The sequence below is a fragment of the Urtica dioica genome, chromosome 4 (genome assembly GCF_054948205.1).
Source record: "Urtica dioica subsp. dioica isolate 48M chromosome 4, U.dioica_male_clone48M_v1_H2, whole genome shotgun sequence".
Lineage (NCBI taxonomy): Eukaryota > Viridiplantae > Streptophyta > Magnoliopsida > Rosales > Urticaceae > Urtica > Urtica dioica.
In genome coordinates, this window is record NC_142759.1 from 48,480,673 (window position 1) to 48,493,996 (window position 13,324).

Sequence of the window (13,324 nt, forward strand, 5' to 3'; positions counted from 1 at the left end):
GGACTTGGACGTCGGAGAAGGCGCGCGGACTTGGACGTCGGAGAAGGCTCGGAGAAGAGAGAGAGGGAGGGAGAGTCGCAGAGGGAGGGAGAGTCACAGAGGGAGGGAGAGTCGGAGAGGCTGTGAAGTGAATGAAGAAGGCGAAGCTGAGTTTATAAACTAACCCTAGTAATCAGGTGCGACTTGTCGCACCTGTTACTCAAATAGGTGCGACTAGTCGCACCTAAAAAAGTTAATCGGTGCACCTGAAAGTAAAAAAAAAAATCTAAAAATTAATTCCACGTCAGACAAATGGAAAAAATGAGGGGGAGAAGTTGAGCCCCGAATTTTTTTTAGACTTTCAGGTGCGACTAGTCGCACCTGAAAGTTTTCAAAACTATTGGGTGCGACTAGTCGCACCGTATACCACTTAAAATCAGCGAAATTTTTTTCATTTTTGGAGCCCTTTGGGTGCGACAAGTCGCACCTGATGCCCAATTAGGTGCGACAAGTCGCACTTAATGCCCTTCCGCACCATAAAGGCTTATTTGTAGTAGTGATTTTTGATTATTTCCGGACCTAGATTGCTAAACCAACATAACAAGGCGAGTCAATGATCCAAATAAAACATAGCCGAATTCAAGTACCCATTTCCAACGTCAAAGAATTTCAAAGGAACAAGATTCAGTGTCAAAGTTATCACATAGAGTTGGGAGCTACACCATGATTCGGTGCCGTTGAAGCAGAATTGCCTCTGAATTTCGACGAGATCGCCTTTGGCGAATACTCTCCTCCGTACTATACTCTCTCCCTCATAAATTTGGAGGAAAAAGTATTTTTGGAAACTAATTTAATCTTGGCTATTCGGTTAATATAATTTAAACTTTGACTATTATTTTAAAGGACCTTCTATTAAGTGGCTAATATGTTACAAATCTCATTTTTTTTTAATTGAATTTTGATGTAAATACTCTATTGATAAAGAGAAACGAAGCAGATTATTTTCATTCATTTAAGTACAAAATAAAGTGGAAATAAGGGGAAAATTAATACGTAAGAAAATAGAGAATCCATTCAAAGTTTCAAATTAGGAAGGGAAGGATACTTGAAAGATAAGGGAATAATTAATAAAAATATGTAAAATATTTTAGTCTAGTTTAGTGGTAATTCTGTGAGACTGTGAATCCTCTCTCAATTTTAAGTGCCTTTATTTTATATGTATTAGATGTAATCTTGGCTTACAAGAAATGTAAATAATAGCTAAAAAAATTGGACTCACATAGACGCATAATGTTAGGTGTTGAAAAACAAAGTAAACTTTAGGCCTCTCATTCTCAATCAGTCCAATTATTTTGCAATGCCAAAGTAAAGTTTAAAAGCCAATAAAGCATGTCAATCTCAGATTTAAAAAAAAAAAAAAAAGACGAGCGATTTTTCATTATATTGGATGTGCTCCTTTAATCTGTAGATATGAATCAAATTGTTACTAGTAGACATAAGAAGGAGAAGAATAAGAAATAAGAGGAGGGCAAAATAAAGTGATGATCGAAAGAAGAAGAAAGAGAAAACATGGGTAAAAATCTATGTGTCTATGAGGTGTTATTGGTTTGAGGGTGGTTAGAGGAGGGTGGTTTGGGAGCTGTCCAGTAGTGTTTGTTGGCCAACAAAATCTTGTGTCTCTCCAAAGGCCCATCTTCATGATCCACAATCCTTGTCCCGTATTGCATTGCCTCCAACATTTTCTTGACCTTCACTACCATGTCCACGTCATCCCTCACAATCACACTGCCTTCTGGCCTCAATACCCTGTCCATTTCCAACAGAATATCTCCCACTTCACACCTGTCCATCACAAAACACTTGTTAGATCATTAGCATAAAAAAAAAAGACTTGTTAGATCTTACTTGTCGCTGGTGTAGATGGTGAATATCGAATCGGCGTGAATGAAGTCATATGTTCTTGGATAAGTAGACATAGCCTCACACCTATCCCAAAGAAAAAATTAATTAATCAAGAACATGATTCAGAATAATTTGATGGCCAATTATTCAAAAGTTACCAATCGTGATATGTTCCGATCAAGCCGCGCTCGAAGATGACTCCGAGGGTGTTGGGGCGGGCGTGGACGGGTTGGACGTTCATGACCCAAACGGGGTCGTGGACCAGAGCTGCCGCGAAGCCGCCGAGATAGGCGTTCATGTCCAGCAAGTTTCTGTACCTCCCTCTCTCCGCCAGCTGTGCGTCGAACCTCTTGTAGTACGCGACCCTCTTCTTCCATGCCGCCGTGTCTGCTCGGAAACTCTCCTCCGTGACTCCCAAGACCGTCCCGGCCGCGATCCTCGGCGGTACCGACTTCAGTCTCTCCGGCCACTTGGCCACCTCTCCGCCGGCCACTTCCCTCAGCCCCGTCACCTCCGGGAGTGGGGTCAGACAGTCCTCCATTTTTGTGTACCTTTTTAAACAAGAAACAAAGCCAACATGACACTTTTGGTTTGTTTAACTTGACCAACAAGACACCTAGGTAGTATTATTACCATGCTGTGTCTGGGTCTTGGCTGTCACAGAATTTGGGGGTCTTGAAAACTCTTTTGGTCTTGTGGCAGTGGATGTGGTTTGTGGGCTTTTGCCAGATGGCGAGATCGCCTTTTTTCTTGATGAGCTTCCAGCAGAGGCTTGTGGCGACGTTCTCGATCCCGGTCTGCTCTTCGGAGAGGTCCTCTTTGCTTCTGTCCCACCCACTCCAGTGCTTCTCCCAGTTTATCGGCGGGCCCGACAGAATCCAGTACCCACCGGGCCTCAGTACTCTGTCCACTTCAATCAAGTACAGCCCATCTACAATAATCCCAACTTCATAAGCCCAAGGATTTTTCTTTCTTTGTTTTTTTTTTTTTGTAACATCACATCTAATTTGTACCGTATTGGGCCCAGGGGATGAGGCAGCGAGAGCAGTGAGCCATGTCGAACGCTCGAGAAGGGTAAGGGAGTCTCATGGAGGCGAGGACTCCGATCATGGCCGGGATTCCTCTTTCGAGTGCGAATTGGACCTGAGCTTCATGAGTGTCTCTTGGTGCAAATGACATTGTTAGGACATCCCTTGACAATAGGTAACCACCCCAACTTGCCACCTGAATACATTGAACTCGATTGTTTTAAAATAATTAAATCAATAACATTCCAAATTAAGCACTGTATTATCAGTGACAGCGGTCTTTGAACACTGACATGAACAATCTCTGATAGTTTGTGACACAACCCAAAAATCTGAACAAATTATTGTTGCAGATTTATGAGCCGCTCCAAGTGTATGAGTCCAAAAGAGCTAGCTACTACAGTCCCACATTTTCAACGGCTAGTTACCAAAATAAAAAATGTTTGACAGAAGAAAAAAAACCCAAAAAATTAAAATTGTGAGTTTTTTTGGAGCCTGAAAGTGACGAAGTTGGTGCTCCAAAAAAAGTATAAAATTGATATATTTGGATATCTGAATTGACGCTTACCCATAATAATAGACCCTACACACACCTTAAATTTTACCTCCCGCCACCTTTTTTTTTTCATTCTTAAATAAACCATTTCCTTGTACAATCAATAGTGTGAACATGGTTGAGTGCCTACAATGATCTTTACCGTATATATATATATATACGGTAAAGAATTTTTTTTAAGGATCTGGGGAATGAAATCGTAATAAATGTGAACTTGAAAGTGTGACAAAGCATATGCCCAATTTGCTTCTTTTCCCTCTTAGTAAGAAACAAGTAATCTGGCAAAAACAGCCATTAGACCTCAAAAGCAGAGAGGATAAGGTAATTAATGAAGGATCCAATTTAGTAAATATCACATTTTAAAAAGGATAACAAATAAAAGGAATTGTTTGTCGCATATTTTATGGTTTATAATTATACCACATTTATCCCTCGTATCTTTAAACTAATCTACAAATTCCCACAAATTAATAATAACAAAATCATAATCATACCCAAATGTGAAACCCTCGAGTCTAAACCGAGAGCGTTAATACAAACATATTTTAAAATGTTTCTTCATCCCGGTTACCATTTTGCCTCTCTCCCAACATAAAAACTCCGGTAGCTTTAAAATAAATTCAAACCAAGTAAATAATTAGAAAGAATATATATAACAAACAAACAATCAAGATTTCAACTTTAACGTATAACTCTATACCCAAGAAAAGTATTTTTAAATAAAAACTTTTTACTTAACCCGGAACGTATAAAAAATCCGGTATAATTAAAGTAAAATAAATTCCCATCAAACAAAACGATTAGGGAAAAAAAAAAAACCCAAACAAATACGCATGCATTTCTTGAACCGGTTTAACTAAAGCGGACCGGAACTAAAAAAAAAGAAAGAATAAAGAAAAATCAAAGATTCGAACTTGAACTTAATTACAACAAAAGGCAAGGAAACAAAAAAGATCAAGATTTTCCTTTTTACTTACCCCACAACCGGTATCTAAGGCGGTTCTAATTCCGCCGCCGCGAAGGTCGATAAGCTCTCCGATATCATCGATATACGCATCTGCACCGTTGGGGAACATAGTCCCGCCACCAGGGAACCGAAACCGACCCGACTCGTAATGAACCCAATTCTGCACCTTCTTCTCCACAGTCAGTTCCTTGTGAGGCACGTTTGCGTACCACGCCCACTCTCGGCTCTCCGGCCACCGCATCGGAACCCTATACCCGTTCGGCGCCGGAACTCTGCACCTCAACGCCTCGCCGGAGCCCTCAGGACAGTGCCTTTCCCGGTACACCAGCCTGTCCCTGTCGAACCGGAGCGACCGTTTCACGTCCTGGCACGGCGTGTACTCCGACATGCTCGACGGGCACGGAGGCGCGTGGAACTCACGCGCCACGGATGCGTTCGGCGCGTGGGTGAGGAGAGTGGATTCCGCGTCGTGGGAGGAGCGGAAATCGAGGGGATTGGAGTTCACGCGCTGCGTGATGCAGTCTTGGACGCGCGTGGTGGTGGGTTTTGTGGCCGGAGGGATTGTGCCGTTGGAGTTCCCGGTGGAGCCGAAGAGGAAGAAGAGGGAGAAGAGTACGCAGCAAGCTACGACGAAGTAGAGATATTCTTTCTTCAGCGATGGGATTCTGTTGAGGAGCCTCGTTAAGTTCCACGAGACTCCTCTGATCTTCACTCTGTTTCCGGCGACCATTCTTGTTTGCTTTTTTTCTGAATGGGTTTCTTGATTTTTTCTGTGAAAAGAAGAGCAGAGAAGAGAAAGAAACGTAACAAGAAGTGGTTACGGTGAAAGAAAGAAGTGAATGATGATGAAGGATATGAGTCTATGTGATGAGAGTGTGTATGGGTGTTTGATATATATAGTGTAGTTTAGTTCTGAGTTCTGACTGGTGTAGTTGACGCAAGACGAATGTGGTTTCGATGTTGATTTTGATGATTGTTTGATGGTAAAAATGAATAAAGATCAATTAAATTAAAATAATGCGTATTGAGTTTGAGGTCAAATGCGCGTGTGACTCACGTTATTTCTTTTGTCTGATTTTTTTTTTTTTTTTTTTTTTTTTTTTTTTTTTTTTACCAAAGCATTTATAATACTCATATTTCTTTCCGAGTTTACTTTAATTTTGTCTGCTTTGCTTTGTAGTTTTGTAATTTTGTTGTATATTTAAGGAAGGAAAACATCATTATAATTGTTAATGTTTATTTATTTATTTATTTTTCCTGAATATTAACCCTTAGAACTTACGTGATCGATTTAGAACCAGATTTTACGATCACGTATGATGATTGGTGATTCTTTGGTTTATCGCTATTTCCTCGTCGAAGAGTGAGTCTTCTCTGACATTATGATCGTGCATGATGAACTTAAGTTTGTCTCTAAAATTTAGAGAGAGAAAATAAAGTGAGAAAAAATGCAAAGTCTTACGAAGTTAAGAGAATTTACCACAAACTCGGATGGAATAAAATATTTATAGGAGTGCAACCTGCTTGAGATACTAAAAAAGGCTTAATAGGTAATTTACCTGGATGTAAAGATGATGGTCGGCAAAGGAAGAGGCACCCAACGAGAGGGAGACTCTATAAGATATGAGGTCGAGCGTACGGAAATCGAGCAAGCGTGGAGCTTCTAAAGTTGATAGGGCCTTGCTGCGTCGCCGAGTTGGTCGAGCATTGTTGAGAAAATAGACAAGAATTGCTAACCAAGGGGCCTCGCCGAGAAAGTGGGTGAGAAAATCTTGTCGAGGACGATTAAATAAAAGGCTGGCCAAAGAATCCTCGTCGAGAGGGCCTTTCCAAGCGTGACAGACGGGGGGCATAGCCTAGCTAAGACGCTCACCGTGTGCGATGGCTGGAGAGACTATGCTGAGCGTGTCCATACAAATCTCTTGTGCCGAGTGGACTTGAAGGGCCGAGTGTTGAACATTGTTCCTTTGTTGGTAGGGTTTTTCCTTGGACTAATGGCTTGGATTTATTAGGATTTGAACTCCAAATCCGACTTAATCACAGAAAACGAAAAATCACACAAATACGAAGAACAAAGACACGCATATTTATAATGGTTTACATTCAATGCGAAAGTTGCATCCAAATACCCAAATATGAGAGAAAATGTGTTTACAATCTCTCTTACGTTCTACATCACAAATCGACGTTATGTCTTTAGTCGTCATAGATGATCAATTAAGCTTCACACCTCAACATGATTTATGTAAGGCCGGTGTCTTTGTGGATCGTTTTTTTATACGTTGTCATTTTCTCATTGTGAAAAAAAAAACAACGCTACAACAATAATTCAACTTGTTTTAGTGAAATTTAGTCTTGGTATGAAGCGATAATTCACTAACATTAAAAAAACAAATAGATATTATCATAATTGTTAATAAAAATATTTTTAATCGAGGCTTCATTCTCTTTCTTATCCTTAATCAATTTCAATCGTCATTCCTTTTATATAAATATTGTTTAATAAAAAATACGATAAACCTCTAGCTGACAAATTAAATAGAAAGATTTGCAATCGAGTGGTATAAAATTACCACTAGACCAAATTATGAATCACCAATTTGGGTTGTCATTCTGAATGTAGATTGTGTAATATGTTAATATTTACTTTTATTGTGCTTATTTTGGTATATTAACACACAAAATATCAACAAAAATATTTATCAAGGGTACATATTAACATTTACAAAATGTAAAAGATAATTAACAATAATATATAATTAAGGACCTGATTGTTATAAAATTGAAAATAAAAATAGTATTTAACTAAAACTCAAAGGATATATGAATGCAATTTATCTAGAAGTGAATTCGATTTTCTCTTTAATAAATATGACATTTGACTGTTTGTGAGGATTATATATTTGAACGTTTCGTTTATATCGGAATATTGATATGATATTATTTCGATAGTCAGATCAAGTTGCCGACTTAAGAAAAGTATATATATGGAAACGTGCATAGTTTATACCTCTTTTCGATCCTGTTCACCGGAAGGGACGTGATTTTTGTGGGACTCTATATTTTTGTACATGCCAAATATGCATACTTACTGAAAATTAATGGCGTATTTGTATTGTATCACATATATTATACCATAGTCCATACTCCATAGATAACATATAACCTCCTTAGTTTTCATGCTCTTAATAGAATATTTAAACAATCGAATTATAATTATGTCTTTGGTATTAACTTCAGACAGAGTATGTGATTCGTAGAACATTACACGCGTATAATTTTTTTTTTGGGTATCAGAACACGCGTATAAATTTATTACATTTACCTTTCAAGGAAAACTAGAACTCTATGCCAGCAAATCGCCACGAATTTTTTTCACAATATTTCCACTTTTTATGTTAATTTTTTTCTTGTCACACCCTTAATTACGCAAGAACCTCGTTATATATGCATGCACTTTAGTGGATTAGCTGTAATATATTTATCCATGTCACTTTTTTTTTTGGGTGAAAGCTATATCATTGTCGTTATAAACAAAATGCTTTGATAGATGATACACAAATTTATTAAATAAACGAAAAGGAGGTTATTAGACTGTAACTTCCAGAAAATGAAAGCTTTACTTTAATTGCGAACAATATGTTATACATGTGCATTTCTGAAAGATACGTCTCTCATGTAACTGATTCCGATCTTGCTGTGGCATAAAATGTAACAAATTTGGCAAACCACACTCAAGGATATGAAGTTCTCTCAATTTTGTTTACCTATACAATAACTCCTAAAATTCATATATATATATATATATATATATATATATATATATTTTAATTACAGGTAGCCATCAATGATTGTAGTATAGTATTTATAAGAAATTTATAACCAACCGGACCATATTGTAGAAATTTCGTTTTACCCAACATGTCAAAACATTTAACTAAATAGCCATTTTCCCTGATGTAGTAAATTTAAAGTGTGTAACATTCTCGAATATTCCATTTCCTCAAATAGACAGCGGTTTATAAAAAAAATTATGTTATTGTTTATAAATATTAATCGTATTTGTTTGCATGATAATAGATAGTTATTGAACAAGTATTTTCTACCATATATCTTTCTCTCTCTCTCTCTCTCTCTCTCTCTCTCTCTCTCTCTCTCTCTATATATATATATATGTGTGTGTGTGTGTCAGTGTGTGTGTGTGTGTGTGTGTGTGTGTGATTGTTATATAGAAATTGTGTTGTATAGTTTCTATTCTATGATGCTGAGACGATTTTGTACAAAGGCAAAATATGTTATAATATGTGCGGAAGTTTGTTATATATTAGTGAGAATTTCAAATCATTGGGTAAGTCTCTCTCTCTCTCCCTCTCTCTCTCTCTCTATTACGAATCTCAATCACCATAACCAGAACGCTAATAATTTTTTTTATCACTGTCTTTTTTTTTTTAAACAATTCCACCGATTATTTAAACACCGATTATGTATTTGAAATGTTCTAGTCTTTCGTTAGAACTAAAAATAAATTTAAGTTATGGTGTAAATTGTCCAAAACAAAAACTCTATAGGGCAAATGTAGAAAAGAAGTAAATTAATGACCAAAATGTAACTATTGAGCAAGTACAATGACCATGTGTGCAAGTAAAGTTTATTCATTTTTATTTTTTTTTAAGTGATAATCATTTGAAGTAGATTTAAATTAATCCCACATAATACATGGATTGAACTAAAATAATTATCATAGAATTATTGGCGATGAGGAAAATATATTAATAATATTCGATAAAAAAAAAGTGATTGTCTTCACTAAAAGAGAAAACTATATATGTGTAGAAGATCTCCTTTTTATATAGATTGAGTGGAATAAACATTTAATATAGCTATAAAGTCAAGTTTGTGAATATACGATAGCCTGATTATAACCTTGGGTAGCCTGAAATTTGACTGTATTTCCGAAACTTTTATGAAACTAAGGCTATTGCTTATTAAAAAATCGGAATTCTTATATAAATCACAGAAATCTTCATTTCTCATTCCCAATATCTCTCTCACTCTCTCAAACAATATATATATATATATATATATATATATATATATATTTTTAGAAAATTGTGTTCTCGGCTAAGTTCATTCTTTATTGGAGAAATTGACGATAAAAATACCCAAAGATTTCGAGTTGTTGCAATTTAATACTTAACTTTTAAAACTTACTGGAAAAATACTCAAATGCACATCTTTGTATCACTGTTACTACTTTTGACGTTAAAAAAAGATGGAAAACATGTGGACGGACCAAATCGCTTCAGAAGATCATTTTAAATGGTTTTGCATTTAATAAAATCATTTGTATTTAATAAAATTATCTGTATAAAAACTCTCAGAAAAGGTTTTGTTTCGTTTGAAAACCATTGAAAATCATTTTAAACCATAAATCCCCAAAATCGACCAGGCTCCATTTTTGCTGTCTCTCGTCCGATCCATCTTCGTCGCCGGTGAGGTTTCGACTTGCGAATGGCAGAGAAACGCGCTTCTTCATCGCAACACTCTTATTCGTCACACACGAAGCACGAACGCAGTCCGCGAGATTCGACGACGATGAGAGACTCTCCAAGTGAGGGTTGATTTTTCACGGTCTCGGGGCAAGGGTTGGTTTTTCTTGGTCTGCCTCGTTCTTTAGGACTGCGATCTGCAAGGTAATAAAATCAAGACAAGGGTTATAATACGACATGTTAGTAATTGATAAACTATGCTTTACATGACTTGTACCTGTACAACAGCTTGATTCATACATGTTGTCCTTGTATGGTCTGGCTGTTTGAACTTGGTACAATGATTGACTTGCCCTTTTCGTGACTGTTTTGTAGCATGTGTAGGATAAGGCCCAAAACCAAATGCAGCCTCATCGTTACTTTGGTTTCTTTTTTTCTTCGGCCTTACGAGAAGTACTTGGTGACATGATAGGATTTAATCCAGCATCTGACCACTTATCCGGGCTAGTCATCGGCTCAATCAATCCACTATATGCAGCAGCGTAGGCCTCTTTTTTATACCAATCATCTATATAATCCATGGTATCATGTCTACCAATCATCTATCCATGGTATCATGTCCAGAAATCCAAATACACGACAGAGCATGAGGACATGTTATTCCACTCAACTCATAACCTCGACATGTACACACTCTTCTCAGTAAATCACAACAAAACATTCAGAACCGAGAAATGTCACCTGGAATTCTCCATTAACAGTTGGGGTAGCTTGACTATACTTGGCTACTCGCTTGTGCTGCTCAATGACATCTATTATACGGTGACCGACAACAAATTTCCATTTGTGCACATCTTCTCTTCTTTTGGCAAATCGACACACGAACTAGTACCTAACATCAAACAGATTCAAGACTTAAAAAAGTGGACAGATTCAAGACTTAAAAAGTGGACAGATTCTTCAATTCATTACATAATTTTCTCGAGCAATGTAACAAAAGGCTTGTCTCTGGCAGGCATAATTGCAGCGTTGAAGCTTTCACATAGGTTATTGAGAAGCATATCACACTTCATAGTGCACTTGAAATGTGATTTACTCCACTGTTTAGGATCCTTTTTAGCAGCCACTCATATGCTTTCTCATTCTTTGCTTTTAAGTCGTTCATTCTTTTCGTAAACTCGGGACGTGTAGTTGCTTTGGCACACCCCCACAAGAGCTGTTTCAACATCAAAGTAGAATAGTCTTTTTTGAAATTAGCATGAAGATGTCGCACACAGAATCGGCTCTCAGCACTTGGAAACACATCTGCCAATGCCTTCTCTAATCCTTTTTGCCGCTCACTCATCATTGTAAATCGAGACGTGTTCTCTACATCAAGATCTTCAAGCAGCAGGCTCAAAAACCACCTCCAAGTTGTTGTATTCTCTTTCTCAACCACAGGAATGCAACAGAAAATTGAGAGTTGTTCGCGTCAATGGCTACGGCCGCCAATAACATTCCTTTTCAATACCCCTTCAAGAAACAATTATCGAAGCCGAGCAAAGGTTGACACCCCTTGTTGAAGCCATTCTTTACAAGCCTTATAGCAAATGTACACTCTTTCAAAGATTCTTTGTTTATTGATAAGAGATGTTTTCAGAATAGCTGTAGTACCAGGATTAGTTGAGAAAAATTGCTTGCAATAATCTTATAGGACGACATATTGATCTTTCACCGAACTCTCTAGATTCTCTCTTGCTGCCTTCCTAGCCCGATAGAACACTGTACTCGTCACGTTGCTGTATTTCGTCGATACAACCATTTCCCTGAAGCTTTGATACTCCAAGTGTGGATTTATCCGAAATTGCTCAAGGAAATTTTGCCTAACCACGCACTATTCACACGCTTGTTGTCGAACACAATTCCACAGTCGTGTTGATCTACGAGAGTATTAACCCTTACCGTCTTTTGGTCTGAATTCTGAACTTGTGCATAGAGAAGCCACTTACAACCTAACTCTTTGCATTTTGCTCTCACTCTGTGTATTGGTAATTGGCGAGATACTGAAAATCTCTATTCTCTCTAATGAACACCTCTCTCAAAACACTATGAAGATGATCAATAGAGGGAAATATCATACCGAGTTTCAGTTGAACGTCTTCACGTGATGATTGAGGATTGAACTCTCTCTTACTCTTCCTCGTTGATTGCTCCTCCTCGTCGCTACACAAACTGTCGAGGTCACTCTCACACCTTATTCCGTCTGACTCTTCATCACCACCAGCTCCATCGTTGCAGATTTCGTTGACCACAGCCCACCACTTGCTTGGTTCGGACGGTTGAGTCGGTGCAGTCGCGTTGGCTTCATCCTCTTCGTGATATTCTTTCTCAACCAGTTCGAAATCACCGCCTTGACCATCGCGTCGATCAGTATCCATTCTCGAACAATTTGCGATGCAAATTTAGAGCCTGGTCAATTTTGGGGATTTAGGGTTTAAAAATTACAATGAATTAAAATGGTTTTAAAATAAAATAAAACCTTTTATTTAACAAATACAAATAAAATGCTTTTAAATGGTTACAAAATGATTTTAAATGGTTATCAAATTCAAAACCATTTAAAATGATCTTCTGAAATGATTTGGTGCGTCCACGTGTTTTCCATCTTTTTTTAACGTCAAAAGTAGCAACGGTGATACAAAGATGTGCCTTTAGGTATTTTCCCGTAAGTTTTAAAGGTTGAGTATTAAATTGCAACAACTAATTTTTTTTTGATATTTTTGTCGTCAATTTCTCTTCTTTGGTGTATTTTTAATTTTATATATCGAATTCAAGTTGCGTCCTTGGGTAAGTTTGAGATATTTGTAAGACTTAGAGAGGTATTAATAATACTGATGTGTGTCCAGTCCGAACGAAATTACTAACATTAGTAAACTTTTTAGATATAATGTAATCTTTAAATCTCATTATTCACATTCAGTCATGTGTCAACTCTCATATATAATGTAATCTTTTTTTATATTGGAAACAAATAACAAAAAGATGGAAATTTAAATCTGCTCATTTAATGTAAGCAAAAAAAAAAGTAAAAATAAAAACATAAATGAAACTTGGGAAACACTTCGGGGATCCGAAAATATTCTTAAGATAATTTTTTTGATACACTGAACACTCAAAGTCTATATTTTTGGTGTGATGGCATGACAGATTTCTCTTTATTCTATAGAGTATTGCATGTGAAATATGAAACAAATATAGAGTCCATCTTTTCTTCCTAATATATACATGTATGACCCACTAACGTGAATCTTTCACTCTCACATGCAGAATGGAAAGTATGGTTTCCGTTTGTTATTTAGTGTTAACGCAGCTTATATATATATATATATATATATATATATATATATATATATATATATATATA

General features: G+C 37.0%; 1 protein-coding gene across 1 annotated transcript; it reads right to left on the bottom strand.

Annotated features, from left to right (window-relative positions):
• Positions 1–1,383: 1,383 nt before the first annotated feature.
• On the bottom strand, positions 1,384–5,429 carry LOC149401765 (S-adenosyl-L-methionine-dependent methyltransferases superfamily protein). The gene is made up of 6 exons (XM_089612160.1): positions 4,443–5,429; positions 2,895–3,105; positions 2,515–2,812; positions 2,040–2,432; positions 1,885–1,965; positions 1,384–1,821 (listed from the first exon to the last, which is right to left on the bottom strand). The coding sequence occupies exons 1-6, from the start codon at positions 5,160–5,162 to the stop codon at positions 1,569–1,571; spliced, it is 1,956 nt and encodes a 651-aa protein (XP_089468286.1). The 5' UTR covers positions 5,163–5,429; the 3' UTR covers positions 1,384–1,568.
• Between the last annotated feature and the right edge of the window lie 7,895 nt (positions 5,430–13,324).